This window comes from Hylobates moloch, unplaced genomic scaffold (genome assembly GCF_009828535.3).
Source record: "Hylobates moloch isolate HMO894 unplaced genomic scaffold, HMol_V3 SCAFFOLD_9, whole genome shotgun sequence".
Lineage (NCBI taxonomy): Eukaryota > Metazoa > Chordata > Mammalia > Primates > Hylobatidae > Hylobates > Hylobates moloch.
In genome coordinates, this window is record NW_026652284.1 from 74,807,439 (window position 1) to 74,829,143 (window position 21,705).

Consider the following 21,705-nt stretch of genomic DNA (forward strand, 5'->3'; position numbering starts at 1 on the left):
GCCTCCTGAGTAGCTGAGACTACAGGCATGTGCCACCATGCCAGGCTGATTTTTTTATTTTAGTAGAGATGGGGTCTCACCATGTTGGCCAGGATGGTCTGGATCTCCTGCCCTCATGATCTGCCCGCCTCGGCCTCCCAAAGTGCTGGGATTACAGGCGCGAGCCACCACACCTAGCCATGTGTGTTTGTCTTATTGGTGTGAGGCACTGTCCTGTTAATGAACTGCTTGATAGTTTTGAAATCAGAATATGAACTGGGTGCGGTGGTTCACGCCTGTAATCCTAACACTTTGGGAGGCCGAGGCGGGGGGATCACCCGAAGTCAGGAGTTCAAGACCAGCCTGACCAACATGGCGAAACCCTGTCTCTACTAAAAAAATATAAGAAATCAAAATATGAGCACAGGCTGTATAACTTTCTGTGAGACTTAGGCGCCTCAATTTGTATTGTTGGTCTTTCTTTTGCACAGTTTTTGATGAGTATGAAAGAGGCACTCAAGTTAAATGTGAGATCAATATGTTGGTCTTTTGTCTATACGCCCATATTTAGCTTGCTGTCTTATTCATCTCCATGGAAATGTAGAAACTCATAAGAACAAAAGACAATTTGAAGTCAGCTTGGAGATTTTTATGGGAAAAAGTTATTTCCTGGGCCTCTGCTGATTGCAAAATGTGGTGGTTCTAGGTATGAAGCTTAAAGTCAGGGACCCCATATTCATTCAGCATCTCAACTTAACTCTTCTATTGGGTATAGATGGCCCGGATAGTTGTGTTCATTCCACAAGTGAAAGCTAGTGACCAGCTGCTGGCCTTCTGTTTCTAAACCTAGAAGATGTTGGATAACCAGAAGACAATGGAGTTTGGGCCCATTTTTTAATTTAATCTGAGCCAGCTTTTTATTAGTTGATTCCCAGGAAGACTTAGGCATCAATTCCTTTGGGACTATTTCCCAGGTTGGATTTTTTTCTTTTTAAAGGTCTGAAAATATAAATTAGCTTCAAAGCCCATCATGTGGCTTGCCTTTAGGTGAGAATAATGCAGAGTTGATCTGCTCGTTTCTTTTAGGTCAGTTCCTTCTGGCACAGTCTATGCTTTGACCTAATATGTGGTAGTGGCCAAGAGAGGTATATCATAACACTTTTCATTTGGTGCTGTACTGACGGGTAGATAGCAAGAGGGAGTAGAAGCATAACTCAAAATTTTAAATATTTAGTAGCCTCTAGTATGAAACTTAAACGTCAGTTCCGTGTTTCTTTCCTCTGAGACTTGGTTTGTAGTTAACTGGCACTCAGGAACACGAGGGAAAAAATTACATATTGTGAAATGGTTGAGAAGACATGAAAATCCACTTGCTGTTAGTGTTTCCGAATTTCAGGCTAAGAACTGTTTTTTAGGTTGACAGGGTGGAATTCAGATACTTCTATGTATTAACTATATAATCAAAAGGAAATTGCTTGGGATAGGGTAAAGAACTGTGGTCTCTTTCTTTAAAATGTGTAAATCGAACAGTGACTCTGTTTTTAGTGCTAGCACGTGCATGTCAGCTGTTACAAACATGTCTCAAAGAATCTCTCTTTGCGTATCTAGGCCTGTCTCCTCCCTCCTACACATTTCCAGCTCCTGCTGCAGTTATTCCTACAGAAGCTGCCATTTATCAGCCCTCTGTGATTTTGAATCCACGAGCACTGCAGCCCTCCACAGCGTACTACCCAGCAGGCACTCAGCTCTTCATGAACTACACAGCGTACTATCCCAGGTAAGGCTCTGACAGAAGTGGAAATGAGGGGCAGAAACAAAGGACTCCTTTGATAGCCAGTGCCTGAGCTCACAAAAGAATATTGTCTGCCGTGTTGAAGGTTAGCGTGGCAGGCCACAGCCTCTGTCATATCTCTGACCAAGAAGGTTGTTTCAAGACAAAGTAAAAGAAGTACAGTTTTTAACCATATACTGACAGCATGATCTTTTAGGTCACCTGTGTCTACAGCTTTCCTTTTTTACCTCTCCTGTCATAGGACCCTAAGTGAGTAGTGATGTAATCACTGCAGTAGGATGCAATATCAGATGAATGAATCATAAAATGGAAAATTCATAACAGGAACAATGGTATTTTGAAGTAGTATGAATTCATGTTACGGCACAGTGAATAAAAACTGTTGCTTTAAATATTCCAGGGCTTATGTTCTTTTCCTCCTAAATCTTTAAACATATCTATAAACCAATCCAGAATTAGATTATTTAGTGTTTTCTTAGAGTCTATATATTTTAAGTCTGTCTTTTTAGTTGTGTTCAATTTCTTGGACATAGCATACTAGCATATAATGGAGAGAATGTTGTCAGTCTGGGAGTTGGGAGACCGAATGTTAGCTTCTTTCCAAGCTATTTAGACGAAATATTTTGAGTACATACATGAGCATGTAAGTGAAGCTTATAATAAGTGTCTTGGACCTAACCTGTCTGATCCTACAGCTATGTTGCATTGTGTTTTTCCTCCCTGTCCAATATACAGTTTTCCACTAGGGAGTAAGAGTTAGGGGTCTCAGTAACAGGCAAGTTTGTAGCCACTTTTAATTATGTTTTTTATTTTGTTAGAAGTTTTTAAAACATTAATGCTATTGAAGATATTTTTTATTCCACTGGAGAGGAAAAATAAGAAAAAGGCTATGACAGTTGTCAGCTAGCTGTCTTCTGAAGGTTTGAAAAGGCTGGGAAGCATGAGTAACTGTTCATGATGGAATACTGTGCCAGACACGTAGCCCAGCCCCAATCTGCCACCCTCTCTGGACCCTGTGATAATTGCTTATGTCATCAGAATGTCAGGAATGGAATCCTTAGTGTCTCTGAATGTCTGCCAGCGTTCTTGTTCCTATAGTGTAATTGTAGAATATCCACTTCCATCACTATTTGCCACCTGAGTAGTGGTACAGGAAGGAGTTTCTTGGAAATAAGACCATGACTCTTGAAGCCCCAAAGGCAGAAGGAACTGACATTTATGGCTTAATTGCTCCTGTAATTTTGGATGTGGGCCTGTAGGTCAATTTTTTTTTTCTTCCAGTAGTTTTAAAATTTGTATTGTGCTCATTATTAAGTCTGAGTATAGGAGTGTAGTGAGTAAAAGTAAAGACTCCCATTTTATACACCTCCGAGTCTAGGAGTAACCGTTATTATCAGTTTGGTAATACATGTGTATGCTTCTAAATAATGTGACATCTTAATGTGTACTGTCTAATAGTTCCTTCTTTCTTTTTTTAAAACTTGAAAATGTGCCAGTGAATTCTTCTGTGTATATTTACCTCATTCTTGTAAATTCTTCAGAATGTCCAAAGAGTAAAAATATAATTTAAGTTTCTTTATTTGTAGATATCTGTACTTTTAATTTTTCTCTATTAAAGCTCATGTTGATCTTTAAACACTTGATTTTATCTCTCTCTCTCAAACATTTTTTCCCCGACTAGAGATGGGATTTTGCCATTTTGCCTAGGCTGGTCTCAAACGCTTGGGCTCAAGTGATCCACTGCCTCAGCATCCCAAAGTGCTGGGGTTACAGGGGACATGCTTGTATTTCTGTAGGACAGTTTTACAGAAGTGGAATTTTAAAAACGAAGGTCAGGTGCAGCTAATACTTCCAAATTAACCCCTGGAGTGTGTTATTTTATTTTACATTTCCCCACTTTTAGTGAAATTACCTACATAACAACATGAAAGCATTCAAACATGGGAATTTTTTGCTCTTATTTATGCTGCAAATCTGGTGTGATTTAAAAAAGCATATGCCAAAGATGTTTTATAATTTTGATAGGAAAACATTAATTTCTTTTTTTCTTTTTTTCTTTTTTTTGAGTCGGAGTTTCGCTCTTGTTGCCTGGGCTTGGAGTGAAATGGCGCAATCTCGGCTCACCACAACCTCCGCCTCCTGGGTTCAAGCGATTCTCCTGCTTCAGCCTCCTGAGTAGCTGGGATTACAGGCATGCACCACCATGCCCAGCTAATTTTATATTTTTAGTAGAGAAGGGGTTTCTCCATGTTGGTCAGGCTGGTCTCAAACTCCCGACCTTAGGTGATCCACCTGCCTCAGCCTCCCAAAGTGCTGGGATTACAGGTGTGAGCCACCACACTCAGCGAAAAACATTAATTTCTAACCTGTCATAACTACTGGGCATTTGAGGCTATTAAAAAACTTTGTTATGTAAATGCTCAAGTATGTTTTGGCCTCCACTCTGATAAGTTGGAAATCTGAAACAGCATATTTTAGGGATATTATTAATCAGAAGCTCTTGTGTTTTTCTTTATTTTTAAATTTCCTCCATTAAAAAAAAGCCACAAGTGGTGGGTTATGCCTGTAATCCCAGCACTTTGGGAGGCTAAGGTGGGAGGATCACTGGAAGCCAGTAGTTAGACACCAGCCTGAGTCTCAAAGTGAGACCCTATCTCTACTAAAAATAAAAAACTGTGGCTCCAGCCTGTAATCCCAGCACTTTGGGAGGCCGAGGCGGGTGGATCACGAGGTCAGGAGATCAAGACCATCCTGGCTAACATGGTGAAACTTCGTCTCTACTAAAAAATACAAAAAATTAGCCAGGCCTGGTGGCGGGTGCCTGTAGTCTCAGCTACTTGGGAGGCTGAGGCAGGAGAATGGCGTGAACCTGGGAGGAGGAGCTTGCAGTGAGCCAAGATCATGTCACTGCACTCCAGCCTGGGCGACAGAGCAAGAATCTGTCTCAAAAAAAAAAAAAAAAAAAAAAAAAAAAAAAAAAAAAAAAAAAAAAAAAAAAAAAAAACTGGCTTGGCATGGTGGCTCACTCCTATAATCCCAGCACTTTACGAGGCTGAGATGGGCAAATCACTTGAGGTTAGGAATTCAAGACCAGCCTGGCCAACATGGTGGAACTCCATCTACTAAAAAATACAAAAATTAGCTGGGTGTGGTGGTGAGTATCTGTAATCCCAGCTACTAGGGAGGCTGAGGCAGGAGAGTTGCTTGAACCCAGGAGACGGAGGCTGCAGTGGGCCAAGATCGTGCCACTGCATTCCAGTCTGGGCGTCACAGCGAGACTCCATCTCAAAAAATAAATAATAAAAATAAATGGGCTGGGTGTGGTGGCTCACCCCTGTAATCCCAGCACTTCGGGAGGCTGAGGCAGGCAGATCACGAGGTCAGGAGTTCGAGACCAGCCTGGCCAATGTGGTGAAACCCCGTCTCTACTAATACCAAAATTAGCAGGGCACGGTGGTGGGCACCTATAGTTCCAGTTACTCGGGAGGCCAGGGCAGAAGAATCACTTGAACCCGGGAGGCGGAGTTTTCAGTGAGCCAAGATCACGCCACTGCACTCCAGTCTGGGTGACAGAGCGAGACTCAGTCTCAAAAAATAAAAGTGAGGCTGTCACAACAGCATCTGGAAGAGCAGGTGAAGTGAAAGCATGTATGCCTCATGTGGTTTTGTTTTCTCTTTTTGGGCTTTTCACCCCCTTCTCTCCCTCAGAAGAGGGTTTCAGTTATCCAGTGACTCATACCTTAGCCTAGGGCAGAAAAATAATTAGAAGGGCTTTCCATTTGGGTCCTCTCTGATTATCAATACAAAATCAGTTACCTCACATCTTTTCTCTTTCATTACATCAAGCCCTACTTTTTCTTCTGACCTCTCATTTTTTTCAGAAAAGAATATTCTCCTTTGCATCAAAGCTGTTGCATAGGTGAGAGACATGCTGATTCTTCAAAGACTGAATGACATACATACCTTCTATGCATCTCTTGCCTTTTGTATGACACTGTAAATTACAAGTAACATCATCTTTTTTGTCTTTGTTTTTTGAGATGTAGTCTGGCTCTGTCACCCAGGGCAGAGTGCAGTGGCGCTACCATGGCTCACTGCAGCCTTGATCTCCCAGGCTCAAGCGATCCTCATACCTCAGTCTCCCAAGTAGCTGAGACTACAGGCATGCACCACCTCACTCGGCTAAATTTTTGACTTTTTGTGGAGATGGGGTCTCACTTTGTTGCCCAGGCTGGTCTCAAAGTACTGAGCTTGAGCAATCTTCCCACGTCAGCCTCCCAACGTGCTGGGATTACAGGTGTGAGCCACCATGCCCAGCCAAGTAACAACATTTTCCGCCAACAGAGGAAGCACAGGAAGTTTTACTTTTTTTAATGAGGGATGTAGTCACAAGTAAACTGTGCATGCTCGTATAAAAGCTTTATGGTGAGGAATAACCATTGTCTTTCTTGGGGTAACCATTTGTTTTAAAACCAGCTTTTGTTATAACCTAATGAATGAATATATGTATGTGTATATATATATAATATATATTTATTATTCTATATATAATATATATTTATTATTCGATATATATAATATATATTTATTATTCTATATATATATAAAAAATACATATTCATTATTCAATATGTATGTATATATATACATATATATGTATATATATATATATTTTTTTTTGAGACGGAGTTTAGTTCTTTTTGCCCAGGCTGGAGTGCAGTGGCACAATCTCAGCTCACCGCAGCCTCCGCCTCCTGGGTTCAAGCGATTCTCCTGCCTCAGGCTCCCGAGTAGCTGAGTTTACAGGCACGTGCCACCACGCCCAGCTACTTCTGTATTTTTAGTAGAGATGGGGTTTCTCCATGTTGGTCAGGCTAGTCTCCAACTCCAGACCTCAAGTGATCCGCCTGCCTTGGCCTCCCAAAGTGCTGGGATTACAGATGTAAGCCACCGCGCCCAGCCTATGACTATGTATATTTAGTAATATGTATGTGTTACTAAACACATCGATCTTTGGTTTGTTGTGTTACTGTGTTCTATCCTGGAATTCTTTGTAGTTGAACCAGAAGATTACCAAGCCTCTGAGAGATGCTTACATTTCCTATTTTGAACTTGCTCTTCCTATTCCAGTTTACTTTTTTAATTGAAATTTTTATTGAGATTCACATGCAGTTGTAACAAATAATACATGGAGATCCCTTGTACACTTCGCCTAGTTTATCCCAGTGGTAACATGGGAATCAGTTTACTTTCTAATTTGCTTGTTGTTGCAAGTGTTCTCATAGGACCAAGAAAAAAGAATTCTTGATTTAAAAGTTTTCTTACAAGTTAAATATTTAGTATCACAAATGCAAACAAGAATTTAGCATCCAATGAAATGATGCTAAAAATAATAGTAATAGTGATGCAATATGAAGCAATATTATAATATGAGAGAAGTGCCAGGTAATTTTTATGGGTGGCCATGATTATGATTATCAGGTTTTTTAGTTTGGATTAGGTTTCTAAATGATGTAAGGAAGAACAACTGCCGTGGGCAACTCACTCTCTACTACCAGTCAGCGAGAGTTCAGTATGGCTTTCAGGGAGTAAATGACCCTTTGCTAATGTGAAAACTTTAATGGCACGATCTCAGCTCACCACAACCTCCGCCTCCCAGGTTGTAGCGATTCTCCTGCCTCAGCCTCCCAAGTAGCTGGGATTACAGGCATGCGCCACCACGCCCAGCTAATTTTGTATTTTTAGTAGAGATGGAGTTTGTCCATGTTGGTCAGGCTGATCTCGAACTCCCAACCTCAGGTGCTCCACCCGCCTTGGCCTCCCTAAGTGCTGGGATTACAGGCGTGAGCCACTGCGCCCGGCCTTGGGGTAAATTTAAGTTTAGTTACCAAACTTTTTTGACAGCACATAAATTTGCCAGGTATTTGGGTGAGATAGATTCTTGGAAGATTTATTTATTTGCGCCAAAGTGTTTTCCTATTTATTTGTTTGGCTCCTTAGACTTTCTCTGAATGGTAGAAGTGCAGGCCTGGAGAAGCCTGTATGGACTTTTAGGAGCACTAACAGAAATCCAGGGTCCAGAGGTAGTCATCAGTCCATAGACTGCTGTAGTTATTAAATCCATGAAGAATCTCGAAAAGTTAACCTTGTTAATTTCAGATGAAAATTAAAGTCAGTTTAAAGGTTTCCTACATGAAAACTGACTTTAGGTTTTACACTTGCAAGGATTGAAACAGTATGTCTCCAGTTACTTCCAAATATGTGGTATTTGTAGCACTAGGGATGTTAATGTTGATAAAATGGTTCCGTGCGGTCATTTTACAAAGCAGTGGAAATTAGATTTCTCTGCAGGGTTTCTCAGAAATGTGAAACAATATGTAGTCACTCATTCAGAGGGGAGAATGTAATTCTCTAATCTTCCCACTTAATCCATTTCTCTAACCATACATATGATACTTTGGCCTCTCTTTTTTAGTGAAATTATGGCAAGTCTGCAAGATGTGGTGGCTCACGCCTGTAATCCCAGAAATTTAGGAGGCCGAGGTAGGAGGATCACTTGAGCCCAGGAGTTTGAGACCATCCTGGGCATACAAAAAATTATTTTTTAAGTTGGGATGGTGGCACCCATTTGTAGTCTCAGCTACCTGGGAGGCTGAGGCTGGAGATTTGCTTGAGCCTGGAGATTGAAACTGCAATGAGCTATGATCCTGCCACTGCTCTCCAGCCCTGGGAGACAGCACAAACCTGTCACTTTAAAAAAAAAAAAAAAGCTGTATATATCTATATATGGCAAATCCTCAAATTGTGAATATTATCAATACTCTCATACTTCTGACTACCTTTATTTTAGAAAATTACCTGGTATTAATTAGTATTGCCAATGTTTGTACTTGGTAATTATTAAATGGAGGAAGGATATTATAAGTCTTATCAATATAGTATATATTATGAGTATGTTGATATGGGCATCTTGGCATCCAGTATGTTAATATCTTGTTTTACATATAATTTTATATGATTTATTAGGCTACACTGTATATTATAAAACTAGACAATATATGTTAGGGTCTGGAAAATATAGTGCAGGGAGAAATTTCTGGATAGTCCAATAATAGAATCTTGGCCAATTAAATTGATATTGGCATACCAATGGGCTGTGCGGGAGCTTGAGGCTGCAGTGAGCTGTGATTTTGCCACTGCTCTCTAGTCTGGTTGACAGTGAGACCCTGTCTCAGAAAACAAAACAATAGGGTTGGGCATGGTGGCTTTGTAATCCCAGCACTTTGGGAGGCTGAGAGCAAATCACCTGAGGTTAGGAGTTCGAGACCATCCTGGCCAACGTGGCAAAACTCTATCCTGAAAAAATAAAAAAATTAGCCAGGCATGGTGGCAGATGCCTATAATCCCAGCTGTTTGGGAGGCTGAGGCAGGAGAATGGCATGAATATGAAAGATGGAGGTTGCAGATTGTGCCACTGCACTCCAGCCTGGGTGACAGGGAGACAGGGTCTCAAACCCAACAAAAACAAAACAATGGGCTGGGAGCAGGTAGTCAAAGCAAAGGAAGATTGAATGGTAAAATTCATAATTTTAAAGGAAAAGATAGCATAACTTATCAGGGAAATGGAATTTTTATTTACATTGTGCTTGGAAAAACTTAATACCTATATGTTGTTTTGTTTGAGACAGTCTCCCTCTGTCACCCAGGCCGGAGTGCAGTGGTGCAATCTTGGCTCACTGCAACCTCTGCCCCCTGGGTTCAAGCGATTCTCTTGCCTCAGTCTCCTGAGGCACCCACTACCCTGGCTAATTTTTGTATTTTTAGTAGGGACAGGGTTTTGCCATGTTGGCCAGAGTGGTCTCGAATTCCTGACCTCAAGTAATCCACCCGCCTCGGCCTCCCAAAGTGCTGGGATTACAGGCATGAGCCACCAGGGCTGGCCTACGTTACCTATATATGTACAGAGGATATTTTTTTTTTTTTTTTTTTTTTTTTTGAGACGGAGTCTCGCTCTTTCACCCAGGCTGGAGTGCAGTGGCGCGATCTCAGCTCACTGCAGGCTCCGCCGCCCGGGGTTCCGCCATTCTCCTGCCTCAGCCTCCCGCGTAGCTGGGACTACAGGCGCCTGCCACCTCGCCCGGCTAATTTTTTTTTTTGTATTTTTAGTAGAGACGGGGTTTCACCGTGTTAGCCAGGATGGTCTCGATCTCCTGACCTCGTGATCCGCCCGCCTCAGCCTCCCAAAGTGCTGGGATTACAGGCGTGAGCCACCGCGCCCGGCCGTACAGAGGATATTAAGTGCCTCAGTGGAGGAAGTCTTCAGCAACTTTAAAATATATTAACTCATGTATTTAATTCAGTAATTTCCTAACATGATATTGGTGCAGCTTACTGAAGGAGCCTTGGCTGTGATCCTAAGTAATTAATGTCTTTGCAACTGTGATGCTCTAGCAGTTTTCTGGATACAAGCCTTTGGAACAGCCCCCTCTAGTATTACTTTCTTTCCCTTCATTTCCTCTCACATCCCTTCAACTCTTTGTTCAGGCAACCATAAGGTTGCTTATCCAGCTCAAGGACAGTCTCCTTGTTAGTTTATTTGATGTGGTACAGTCTCCAAAACTGTAGGACCTTTGAATACACTGTTACATTGACTTGGTCATTTGTCCCTAACCCTTCGGTTCCTCTGTGGTCCTATCAATTTTTGAACTTTTATATCTTTTCTGTACAAGTTACATTATTGACACAATGTATATATTATATTTTAATAAATACTGGCACTTGAGAATCTGAAATGTAAAGGTATAATGGAGGTAAGAATCTAAAACAGTGACATTGAACATAACTTCAGATGAGTTACTAATTGGCATAGCTCTTTTTTAAGAACTTTTTATTCTTATTTGGTGTGCAATTAGAAAATTTCATGCTATTTCTCTAAACTACTGCCGTAAAGCCAATAGACATGATTTTTATTACAGCTTTGAGATAATTTGATAAAATTTACCTATTTCAGGTGTTTGGTCATTTTTAGTATATTTACAGAGTTCCAAAATTTACAATTGTAGAATAATTTTACAATCTAATCTTTAGGTAATCATTTAATAGTCTAATTTTAGAATATTATATCACTCCATAAAGAAACCTTATGCCCATTAGTTAGAAACTCCCATTTGCCTGTCCTCTATCTCTTCGCTGACCCCTCCCCACCCCTAAACAACTATCAATCCATTTTCTATTTCTATAGATTTTCCTGTTCCAGATAATATTTCAGTTTCATTCATATTGTAACATGTATCATCCCTTTTATGGTGAAATAATCCATTGTAGAGCCATACCACATTTGGTTTATCCATTCATCAGTTGATGGCTACTTAGAGTTGTTTACACTTTTTGGCTATTAAGAATAATGCTACTTGAGCTGGGCGTGGTGGCTTATGCCTGTAATCCCAGCACTTTGGGAGGCCGAGGCAGGTGGATCACGAGGTCAGGAGATCGAGACCATCCTGGCTAGCACAGTGAAACCTCGTCTCTACTAAAGATACAAAAAATTAGCCAGGTGAGGTGGCGGGCACCTGTAGTCCCAGCTACTCTGGAGGCTGAGGCAGCAGAATGGCATGAACCCGGGGGGGGGGGGGGTGGGGCGCAGCTTGCAGTGAGCTGAGATCACACCACTGCACTCCAGCCTGGGCAACAAAGTGAGACTCTGTCTCAAAAAAAAAAAGAATAATGCTACTTGAAACATATGCATTCACGTTTCTGTGTGGACACAGGTTCTCAGTTTTCTAGGGTATATACCTAGAAGTGGAATTGCTGGATAATACAGTAACTATTTAGCTTCCAAGAAACTGCCAACCAAGTTGTTTTCCAAAGTGGCTTCACCATTTGACATTCCCACTAACAATATATAAAGGTTCTAATTTCTGTAATTGCTTTCCAATTCTTACTGTCTTTAATTTTACCCATTTTCTTGGGTGTGGGTTTGCTGTCTCATGATTTTGATTTGCATTTCGTTAATGAGCATTGATTTTGACATTGATTTTGAGAATCTTTTTATGTGATTCTTAGCTATTCGCACATCTTTGGAGAAATGTCTACTCAAATCCTTTGCACATTTTTAAATTGGATTATTTTCACTTGTAAATTTTTTTCATATATTCTAAATATGAGATTTTATAAGACATCATTTACAAATATTTTCTCCGATTCTGTAGGTTGTTTTTCATTTTCTTGATAGTGTCCTTTAAAGTATAAAAGTTTTTAATTTTGATAGTTAATTTATTCTTTTTTCCCTTACACTTTTGGTGTGATGTCTAACCCAAGGTCACAAAGATTTACTACTATGCTTTGTAAGTGTTTTGTAGTTTTAGCTCTTAAATTTAGGTATAATTCGATTTGAGTTAATTTTTTGTATGGTGTGAGGTAGGGGTCTAAAATCATTCCTTTAAAATCAGGTAGGCTGAGGCTCGAGAATTGCTTGAACCCGGGAGGCAGATGTTGTAGTGAGCTGAGATCAAACCACTGCACTCCAGCCTGGGTGATAGCGAGACTCAGTCTCCAAAAAAAAAAAAAAAAAAAAAAATTATGATATAAATATATATCATAAACAAATATATATATCATAAAAACAAAGTCATACTTTTACGTGTTGATAGTCCATTGTTCCAGCACCATTTATTGAAAACACCTCTTTCCCATCAAATTGCATTCTAATAACTCTTATCAAAAACCTATGACCAACTGTTTTTGTGCCATCAAAATGGTGCACATAAATGTCCTGACCATTGCTCTTAAGAGCATCAACAATGTCAAAACGAGAGGCAAACATCAGGTTCTTAGAAGGCTGTGCCCAGTGGTATTGTCCAGTTTCTGACTGATAATGAAGCATTGTTACAATGGCGAATTTGAAGTCATTGAGATCACAGAGCTGGGGAAATTGTTGTGAACCTCACAGGCAAGTTAAATAAGTGTGATCATCCTCAGATTTCATGTGCAACTCAAAGATCTAGAAAATTGGCAGAATTATCTGCTTCCATGTCATCAGTTTGGTTTCATTATACTGACAACTTTGGCTGGCATCACAGACCATGAAGAAGCAAGATGAAAACACACAGGAGGGGCCGGGCACGGTGGCTCACACTTGTAATCCCAGCACTTTGGGAGGCCAAGGCAGGCGGATCACGAGGTCAGGAGATCGAGACCACAGTGAAATCCCGTCTCTACTAAAAATACAAAAAAAAATTAGCCGGGCGTGGTGGCGGGCGCCTGTAGTCCCAGCTACTCGGAGAGGCTGAGGCAGGAGAATGGCGTGAACCCAGGAGGCGGAGCTTGCAGTGAGTCGAGATCGCGCCACTGCACTCCAGCCTGGGCGACAGAGGGAGACTCTGTCTCAAAAAAAAAAAAAAACACACAGGAGGGAAAACCCTGGGATTCATGTTCTTGGGGGTATAATATATGCAAATAAAATGCCTCAACAGACAAAAACAAAACCAATTGATAATAAGTGTATAGGTTTATTTCTGTTCTCTCAATTATATTCCGTGGGTCTATATGCCTCTCCTTACGCTAGTACTATACTGTAGTGATTGCTGTAGCTTTGTACTACGTTTTGAATTTGTGAAGAAAAAGTCGTCCTACTTTTTCTTTGACTATTCTGGATCCTTTTTATTTCCATATACATTTTAGGTTCAGTTTTGTCAATTTCTGTACAAAAGACAGCTGGAATTTTGATAGCTATTACATTGCACCTGTAGATCAATTTGGTGGTATGGCCATTTTAGCAATATTAATTCTTACCCAGGCATGGTGGCTCACGCCTGTAATCCCAACAGTTTGGGAGGCCGAGGTGGGCAGACCACTTGAAGCCAGTAGTTTGAGACCAGCCTGGCCAACATGGTGGAAAAAAAAAAAAATTATGAACATGGGCTGCCTTTTCATTTATTTAGATGATCTTTTTTCTTTTAACAATGTTTTGTAGTTTTCAGTGTGCAAGTCTTGCACTTTTAAATGTTTTTCTAAGTCTGTTATTTTTGATGCTACAGTAAATGGAATTGTTTTATTTTTGGTTGTTGTAGTGTATAGAAATGCAGTTGATTTATTTTGTGTATTGATCTTATGTAACCTTGCTGAACTGGCTTATTAGATCTGGTAGTTTTTTAGTAAATTCTTTTTTATTTTTCTACATATAAGTTCATATTTGTCTTTATCTTGTCATTTTTATAATGTAAATTATTTTTGCTGATTCTTATTTCAGTAATCCACAAAAGACCTTAAAATTTAGAATTTAGGGTTTTTTTTGTTTTGAGACAGAGCCTCACTTTGTTGCCCAGGCTGGAGTGCAGCCGATCTTGGCTCACTGCAACCTTTGCCTCCTGGGTTCAAGTGATTCTCGTGCCTCAGCCTCCCAAGCAACTGGAATCACAGGCATGTGCTATGATGCCTGGTTTTTTTTTTTGACGGAGTCTTGCTCTGTCGCCCAGGCTGGAGTGCAGTGGCATGATCTCAGCTCACTGCAAGCTCCGTCTCCCAGGTTCATGCCATTCTCCTGCCTCAGCCTCCTGAGTAGCTGGGACTACAGGCGCCCACCACCATGCTTGGCTAATTTTTTTGTATTTTTTAGTAGAAATGGGGTTTCACCGTGTTACCCAGGATGGTCTCAATCTCTTGACCTCATGATCCACCCACCTTGGCCTCCCAAAGTGCTGGGATTACAGGCGTGAGCCACCGTGCCCGGCCTAATTTTTTTTGTTTTGTTTTTTTTGTATTTTTAGAGACAGGATTTCACTGTGTTGGCCAGGCTGGTCTCAAATTCCTGGCCTCAGGTGATCACCCACTTTCATCTCCCAAAGTGCTAGGATTACAGGCATGAGCTACAATGCCTGGCTAATTTTTTTTTTAATTTTTTTTTTTTTTTTTTGTATTTTTAGTGGAGATGGGATTTTACCATGTTGGCTAGGCTGGTCTCGAACTCCTGGCCTCAAGTGATCTGCCCACCTGGGCCTCCCAAAGTGCTGGGATCACAGGTATGAGCCACTGCGCCCGTACTAGAATTTAGGTTGATGAAAAATTCTTACTTTCATGCCCTGTCAGGTAGATAAATGACTTTTTAAATTTTTCTTACGATTCCTTGTATACAGCAGGTAATCATAGTTGTGAAAAATAAGGGGTAAGAATCCAAATTGTGTTGTATTTAAGCTTCATCAGAATAGATGGTACCTTAGATGCAGAATATAATTGTCGTTTATAAGCTTAAATTTCTAGTTGTGCAACATTTACTTTGGCTAGTTTTATCCGGATTATATTTTGAGAGTACTAGAGACTTCAGGCTTAATTTATAGAAGATCTTTAGGCAAACGGAATAGAATATGGCAGGATAAAGCTGTGAAAGTAAGTTGTATGCTGTGAAAATGACCTTTTATATCTAGTCTGGAAAAGTCTAAGTAACTAGTAATGAAATAGGTGCAAAAGTCCTGATGGTCTTTGAATATTAGACTTGCTATCTATCTGAGCAAACACCATCTTTGAGTGAATGCTAGTTGTATAGGAGGAAAGCAATGAACCAGAAGTCAAGAGTTTGGGTGGTTCTTATAGTTTGGCAAGAGGTAACTTATGTGACCTATTGAGAAATTATTTAACTCTTAGTTTCTGTTTCCACCTCTGTGAAAATGAAGAGGTATGGCTGAATAGTGGCTAATGTCCTACTTAGACCAAAAGTTTAGCACTTCTTCTTTCTCTAGTCTCACAGTTGCCCATAAATTGACTTGAAATCTCACATTGTGATCACATAGTAGCCTTTAAAATATATTTATATCAATATCTGGGTTTGGCTTTCTTGAGTTTCTAATTTTTAATTTGTTGGGCTACTATCTCATAATAGAGAGTTGTTTAAAAAACAAACAAAAAAAACACAAAAACTCCCCTGGTGATTCTTACTTCCAAATTAGTTAAAGACCACTGCTTTAGCAACATAAAAGGTTAAGGGCAGCTTAATGTAAAGTAATAGTTCAGGCTCCCATTATTTTTAAAATGATGAAATATGATGGTGATGGAAATAGCAAGAATGAAGTAATGTTACAGCATTTTTATGGTTTAGGAAGTAATTTGATATGCTAAGTCGCTGAAGCTGAAGAGCAGTTCTGTGAAACTAGGAAAGTGCTGATCACCCCCCAGTTAGCAAATGAAGGAATTAAATGACTTAAGGTTGCTGTGCTAATTAGAGACAGTCTGGGACTGGAGGCACATCTGACTCCATTCCTATTAAGCCATCTGTTGGGATTATGTATGATAGATAATCTCAAAGACTTTTAGTCCCTTCTATTATGTGTTTAATTATCTTTCAAATGGGACAATTAACAACTCAGATGAACAAAGGTTAATAATCCAAAGTTGCAAGTCTATATTACTCTTTAGGCTGATGACTTTTTAAAAATTCCCTATATATTTTCAATTATGAGTTTTAATTATATTAAACTATATATTATGTAAAATGAATTGTGTAATAAAAATTTTTAATAATGGCCACCAATTGAGGTAGAAAACAGACTGGGTGGGAACAGGGTGAAACTAATTGCATAATATGGTAATGACTCAAGTTGTCACATAAAATTGGGTGTTTGCTTGGCTGGTGTTCCTTGGAGGTTATGGTTACAGATATACCGGAAGATCCACTCATCAATTTTCTCCCTTGTGTTAATGGTGATTGATTTAATTTTTTATGTATCTCTTCCAACTTCCCCAACCCCCATTTTTTTAAAAGGCAGGAAAATATAACCCATGGGCCCTCTAGTACTTTGATTCACTGTGGTACTGCTGTGCTATTCCTCATGCTCCTATATATGGGTAGAACAGTCTATTCTTTGGTGCAATCACTTTGGATACTTTTGGTCTCTGTGGCTGTGGTTCCCATTAGTTCTTTGTATACGTGCCTCTTCATGCCTTAGTGTTCTTGGTAGCTAGCTGGTGAATCATCAGAGAGCTGGGCCTCGGAAGTGGTGCTTTGTGGTGGAGTTGACATGAGGCTTACTTCTGTCCTTCTTCTCCTCTTAAGAATATCAGGGATGTGAGGAAGCCCTGTATGTAATTCTGCACTAATCTCACTGCCTTTCAACCTTTGGCTTTTGTGGAAATGTGAGACAGAACTGCTGTGGTGTTTTCACCTGTCTTAGGAAAGACAGCTCTGAGAAGTATAAGAAAGGTTGCCTTCTTAAAATTCTGTTTCCTTAAGTAACTAATGTTTTCATAGTAAGTATTCAACATTGTCTATTCCTATTGGTTCACTGTGCTTTCTCTCCCTTTAGCCCCCCAGGTTCGCCTAATAGTCTTGGCTACTTCCCTACAGCTGCTAATCTTAGCGGTGTCCCTCCACAGCCTGGCACGGTGGTCAGAATGCAGGGCCTGGCCTACAATACTGGAGTTAAGGAAATTCTTAACTTCTTCCAAGGTTACCAGGTCAGTAGCTTGAAGGAGAATAATCCTCAGTGCCCTTATTACTTAAGTTGATTTGCCTAAAGAATACAGCCAGGAAAGAAACAGATTCTATGAAACTCATGTGTGTATATATGCTAATGGATTTGCTTATGGAAACAAATAGATCTGGAGTCACTGTGGGGACCAACTTCAGACTCATCCCCTTGTCAAAAATTAAGGCTTTTCCATGCTGTCTTAAGTCTTCCAACTTAATCTGTTGGTTATTTTTTGAAAACTGAGCTACTTTGGGAAAGCTCTTTAGGGCATGCAGCAGTATGAGTGTTTACATCTAGAATAGGATTGGCTAAGGGGTTTTATTCAAAGTCAAGAGTCAAATCCTTGACTAAACCAATAAGTACTTAAACATGGGTTTTAAAGGTGAGTATTTAAGCATGGCCAGAGGCCTCTGGATAACATAAAAAAAAAATTGCCTAACTCCTAGGACACTCATGAGTCTTTAGGTGGTAACACCTTAGAATGAGCTCTCAGGTGTTTGGCGAGAATGTGACGCTAATGTTTGCTCTTGGCAGTTTTTTTCTACCCCCGTCTGTGTCCATCAGCTGTTTTCTCACATATGCTAAAGAATGAGATGATTTTTAGTAAGAGTTGTTTAACAGTGAACATTGCCATTCCATCTAAGCAGATACCTTTCTTTCCTCAAGTCACATAATTAACTAAGTCTTGAATTCCTTCTTTCCTGCCATTTCTAAAAAATAAGTAATTTGCAGTCTTTTTATTGTACTAATAGCAAAAATTGTCCTCTTTCCTCCTGGATCTGAACGTTCCTTGAGTCTTTGGAGTTGAGAAACTGTTTTCGGAATAATAGTCACATTCTAAAATAGCCCTTGAGCATTTTCAGTACAGCATTACAAGGGTTGTGTCTGTAGAGGGTATTTGATGATTCGAATGGGTTTACGAGCTTGGCATCTATGAGTCATGGAGGACTGTGATCTCAGCTAAAATTATCTCAGGGGTGATGCTACCAGCCCAGACCTACCAAGTGGCTGTCATTTTCTCAGGGGCTTTTAAACATACAAAGGACACTTTCTGACAAAGAAAATCTATGACTGATAGTGAAAAGCTGAAGGAAGGTGGAGGTCAGTAGATACTCACTCCTCCCTAAGCAATTTTGCTGCCCTCGGAAGACTTTGAAAGGGATTAAAAAGTTACTTTTTAAACTTCCTGTCTGATTCATTAGATTATAAAAGAAAGATTTTACTGAAAGCTTATTGAAAAGGTTGCTTATTATGGAGAAAACATTTTGACTTGTGTATTTTATTTTTTCCATTGTTTTCCAAGTGAAGAAAGTTCAAAGAAAGTTTCAGGTCTTAGTACTCAGCTGAATTAATTTCTTTTTCGTTTGTTTGACTAACAAACTTTTACATTCACACTGAATAGAATTAGGTTGCCTTACATATAAATTAGTAATGAGATTAAGAAAAATTGCTCTTTATTATTAAGAGTGTTGGCCAGGCATGGTGGCTCACACCTGTAATCCTAGCACTTTGGGAGACCGAGGCGGGTGGATCACTTGAAGTCAGGAGTTCAAGACCAGCCTGACCAACATGAAACCCCGTCTGTACTAAAAATACAAAAACTAGCCAGGCGTGGTGGCATTCGCCTGTAGTCGCAGCTACTCAGGAGGCTGAGGCAGGAGAATCGCTTCAACCCAGGAGGCTGAGGTTACAGTGAGCCAAGATCACGCCACTGCACTCCAGCGTGGGTGACAGAGCGAGACTCTGTTTCAGAAAAAAAAAGTGTCATGGCTGGCATTTGTGGGTATTTATTTTACCACAACCATGCAATAGGGATTATTTCTATGTTTATGACTAAAAGATTCACATTCTTCAAAATTGAGATAACATAACTTCAGTCTGTAGCAGTTTTTCTTTGTAGTAACTTCTTAGAACCATTCAAGTTTGGAATAGAGTTGTCTAGTATAACCAGAAACATAACGATTGTGCAATATTATTTCATCTCAAGGCATTTGACCTTCATTTCTGAAGTGCTTGGAATTTATGAACTGGAAGAGTGAGTTAGGATTACATAGGAACTTCAGTTACCTAATTCAACATATCAAATTATTCTGGTAGCTTCTTCAGTAATTTGAGCTTTGAGGCAGTCATAATGCATGCACTCAAAAATCTTTACACCTAACCCAAGTTTGTATCATTCTTACATAAAACGTGTATTTTCTACTGTCTTAAAGAGTCCGTGCCTTCTTGTTTCATGTTCTCAGTTAAATTCACTATGGGGTTCCATCTTTAGATTTGGCAACCAAGATGATAAAATCAGTGGATGACATTTTTTAAAAACCGTTCATTTAAGTGTAATCTGTGTTTACCTAGAGTGCATATATTGGCTGTTGCCGGCTTAATGGGAGGTTTTAATTTTACTTCTAGTTATTTTATATAGTTATATAATAACTACATAACTAAGCAAATATCCAGACAATAATTGGTTGAGTAAATAAAATTTTTTTCTTTTTTCTTTTTTTTTTTCTTTTTGAGATGGAGTCTCGCTCCGTCGCCCAGGCTGTAGTGCAGTGGTGCAATCTCGGCTCACTGCAACCTCGGCCTCCTGGGTTCAAGCAATTCTCCTGCCTCAGCCTCTCAAGTAGCTGGGATTACACGCGTGCCACCATGCCTGGCTAATATTTTGTATTTTTTTGGTAGAGACGGGGTTTCACCGTGCTGGCCAGGCTGGTCTCCAACTCCCGACCTCGTGACCCGCCTGCGTCGGCATCCCAAAGTGCTAGGATTACAGGCATGAGCCACCGCAGCTGGCCTATTTTTCTTTTCTATCTGTTCTGAAGCTGAAGAAATTTGATGGCCTCTGATTCTGTCTCTTAAAAATACATATCTTGATGTAATAATGGCATATATAATTTTATAAATTATCTTTAAATATAATTTTTTTATGTATTTTCCCCCAACCTTTAACAAAATTTCTTACGTAAAACTACTCTAGGACAGGCGCAGTGGCTCACACCTGTAATCCCAGCAGTTTGGGAGGCCGAGGCAGGTGGATCACCTGAGGCCAGGAGTTCAAGACCAGCCTGGCCAACATGGTGAAACCCTGTCTCTACTAAAAATACAAAAAATAGCCACGCATGGTGGTGCACTCCTGTAGTCCCAGCTACTCAGGAGGCTGAGGCAGGAGAAGTGCTTGAACCCAGGAGGTGGAAGTTGCAGTGAGCTGAGAATGCGACATTGCACTCCAGCCTGGGTGACAGAGCAAGACTCTGTCTCAAAACAAATAAACAAAAAACTACTCTTTGTGTCTTCCATACTTCATCTGGGGTGGAGATAAAGCCACAAAGACCAAGGATTTACAAACTACCATGAAAATACTTGGTAATGAGGATGTCATTCTGGTCCATAAACGTGTGTATATTTTAGATGATGTGTTTTCATACTGAATGGACTCTCAGGTATCCTTACATAAGTCCTTTAACATTTTCATTTGCTCTTTGTACTACCCTTTACTGTCAGTGCCTTTTACATTTTCAATAGATGCTAGTTTTTGTTTCTCTTCAAGTACTGATTATTGTTTCTTTGGACCTCTCACTACTTGCTGCCCTGCTGAGAGAATTAGACTGATATTACAAATACATCTAACACTATCTAAAATTCACTGCATTGTTTGGAGATACTGGGTATCAGGCTTATTGTACAATCCCTTGCAAATAACTAGTGCTCAAATATTTGATATTTAATCATACTTGTAGTAGCATGAAAACAGTACTAGGCAAGATCTGAAGAAATTGGCCTCCTAAGTTCTTGTGGTATGGTGTTTTGTGTGTGTGTGTGTAATCCACGTTTTCAATCTAATGTCCATCCTAGAAGGGACTTTTATGGTATTTAAACATGTTGAGAAATAAAGATTTGGGTTAGTAGATATGTATATGGCTTGTACCTGTGTTTGTTTCCTCCTATCTAAATGTCCTGTACTTTTGTTGGTAGATCTATGTAGTTGAAATATTATCCATAGTGACAGTTTGTCCGTCTTTTGATCCTGTTTGTTTTAACTTGCATTTTAGTATGCAACCGAGGATGGACTTATACACACAAATGACCAGGCCAGGACTCTACCCAAAGAATGGGTTTGTATTTAAGGGCCCCAGCAGTTAGAACATCCTCAGAAAAGGTAAGGCTTTATGATGTGCAAGTTAAATTATAAAGGGCCAAACAAATAGAGATCAAGATTCTGAAGGCATTTAGAAATCAACTGAGAGAATCCTTCTTTTCTTTAGTGTAATGTAAAATATCAGATATCCTGGAAGGAATGGGGACTAGAACTAACTTTGTCATCTAGGTACATAGAATCTAAGCAACATTAATGGATGAGAGTTGTGTTATTGTGGGGCAAGGGAAAACTTTTCCCTTTGGACATTAATTTACTATCTCTCATGTGGAGTACGAGTTGAGTATTTTTTTTTTTAATTGAGGTAAAAATTACATAACATAAAATTA

The 21,705-nt window shown here is 39.8% G+C and overlaps 1 protein-coding gene across 1 annotated transcript in view; it reads left to right on the forward strand.

Annotated features, from left to right (window-relative positions):
• The window catches only part of ESRP1 (epithelial splicing regulatory protein 1), a 57,466-nt gene extending 36,119 nt beyond the window's left edge, over window positions 1-21,347 (forward strand). Inside the window, exons 13-15 of the mRNA XM_032760064.2 lie at window positions 1,588-1,756; window positions 17,062-17,212; window positions 21,273-21,347. Coding sequence (XP_032615955.1) covers window positions 1,588-1,756; window positions 17,062-17,212; window positions 21,273-21,347 — 395 coding nt within the window. The remainder of the gene's footprint in view (window positions 1-1,587; window positions 1,757-17,061; window positions 17,213-21,272) is intronic.
• Window positions 21,348-21,705: the final 358 nt, after the last annotated feature.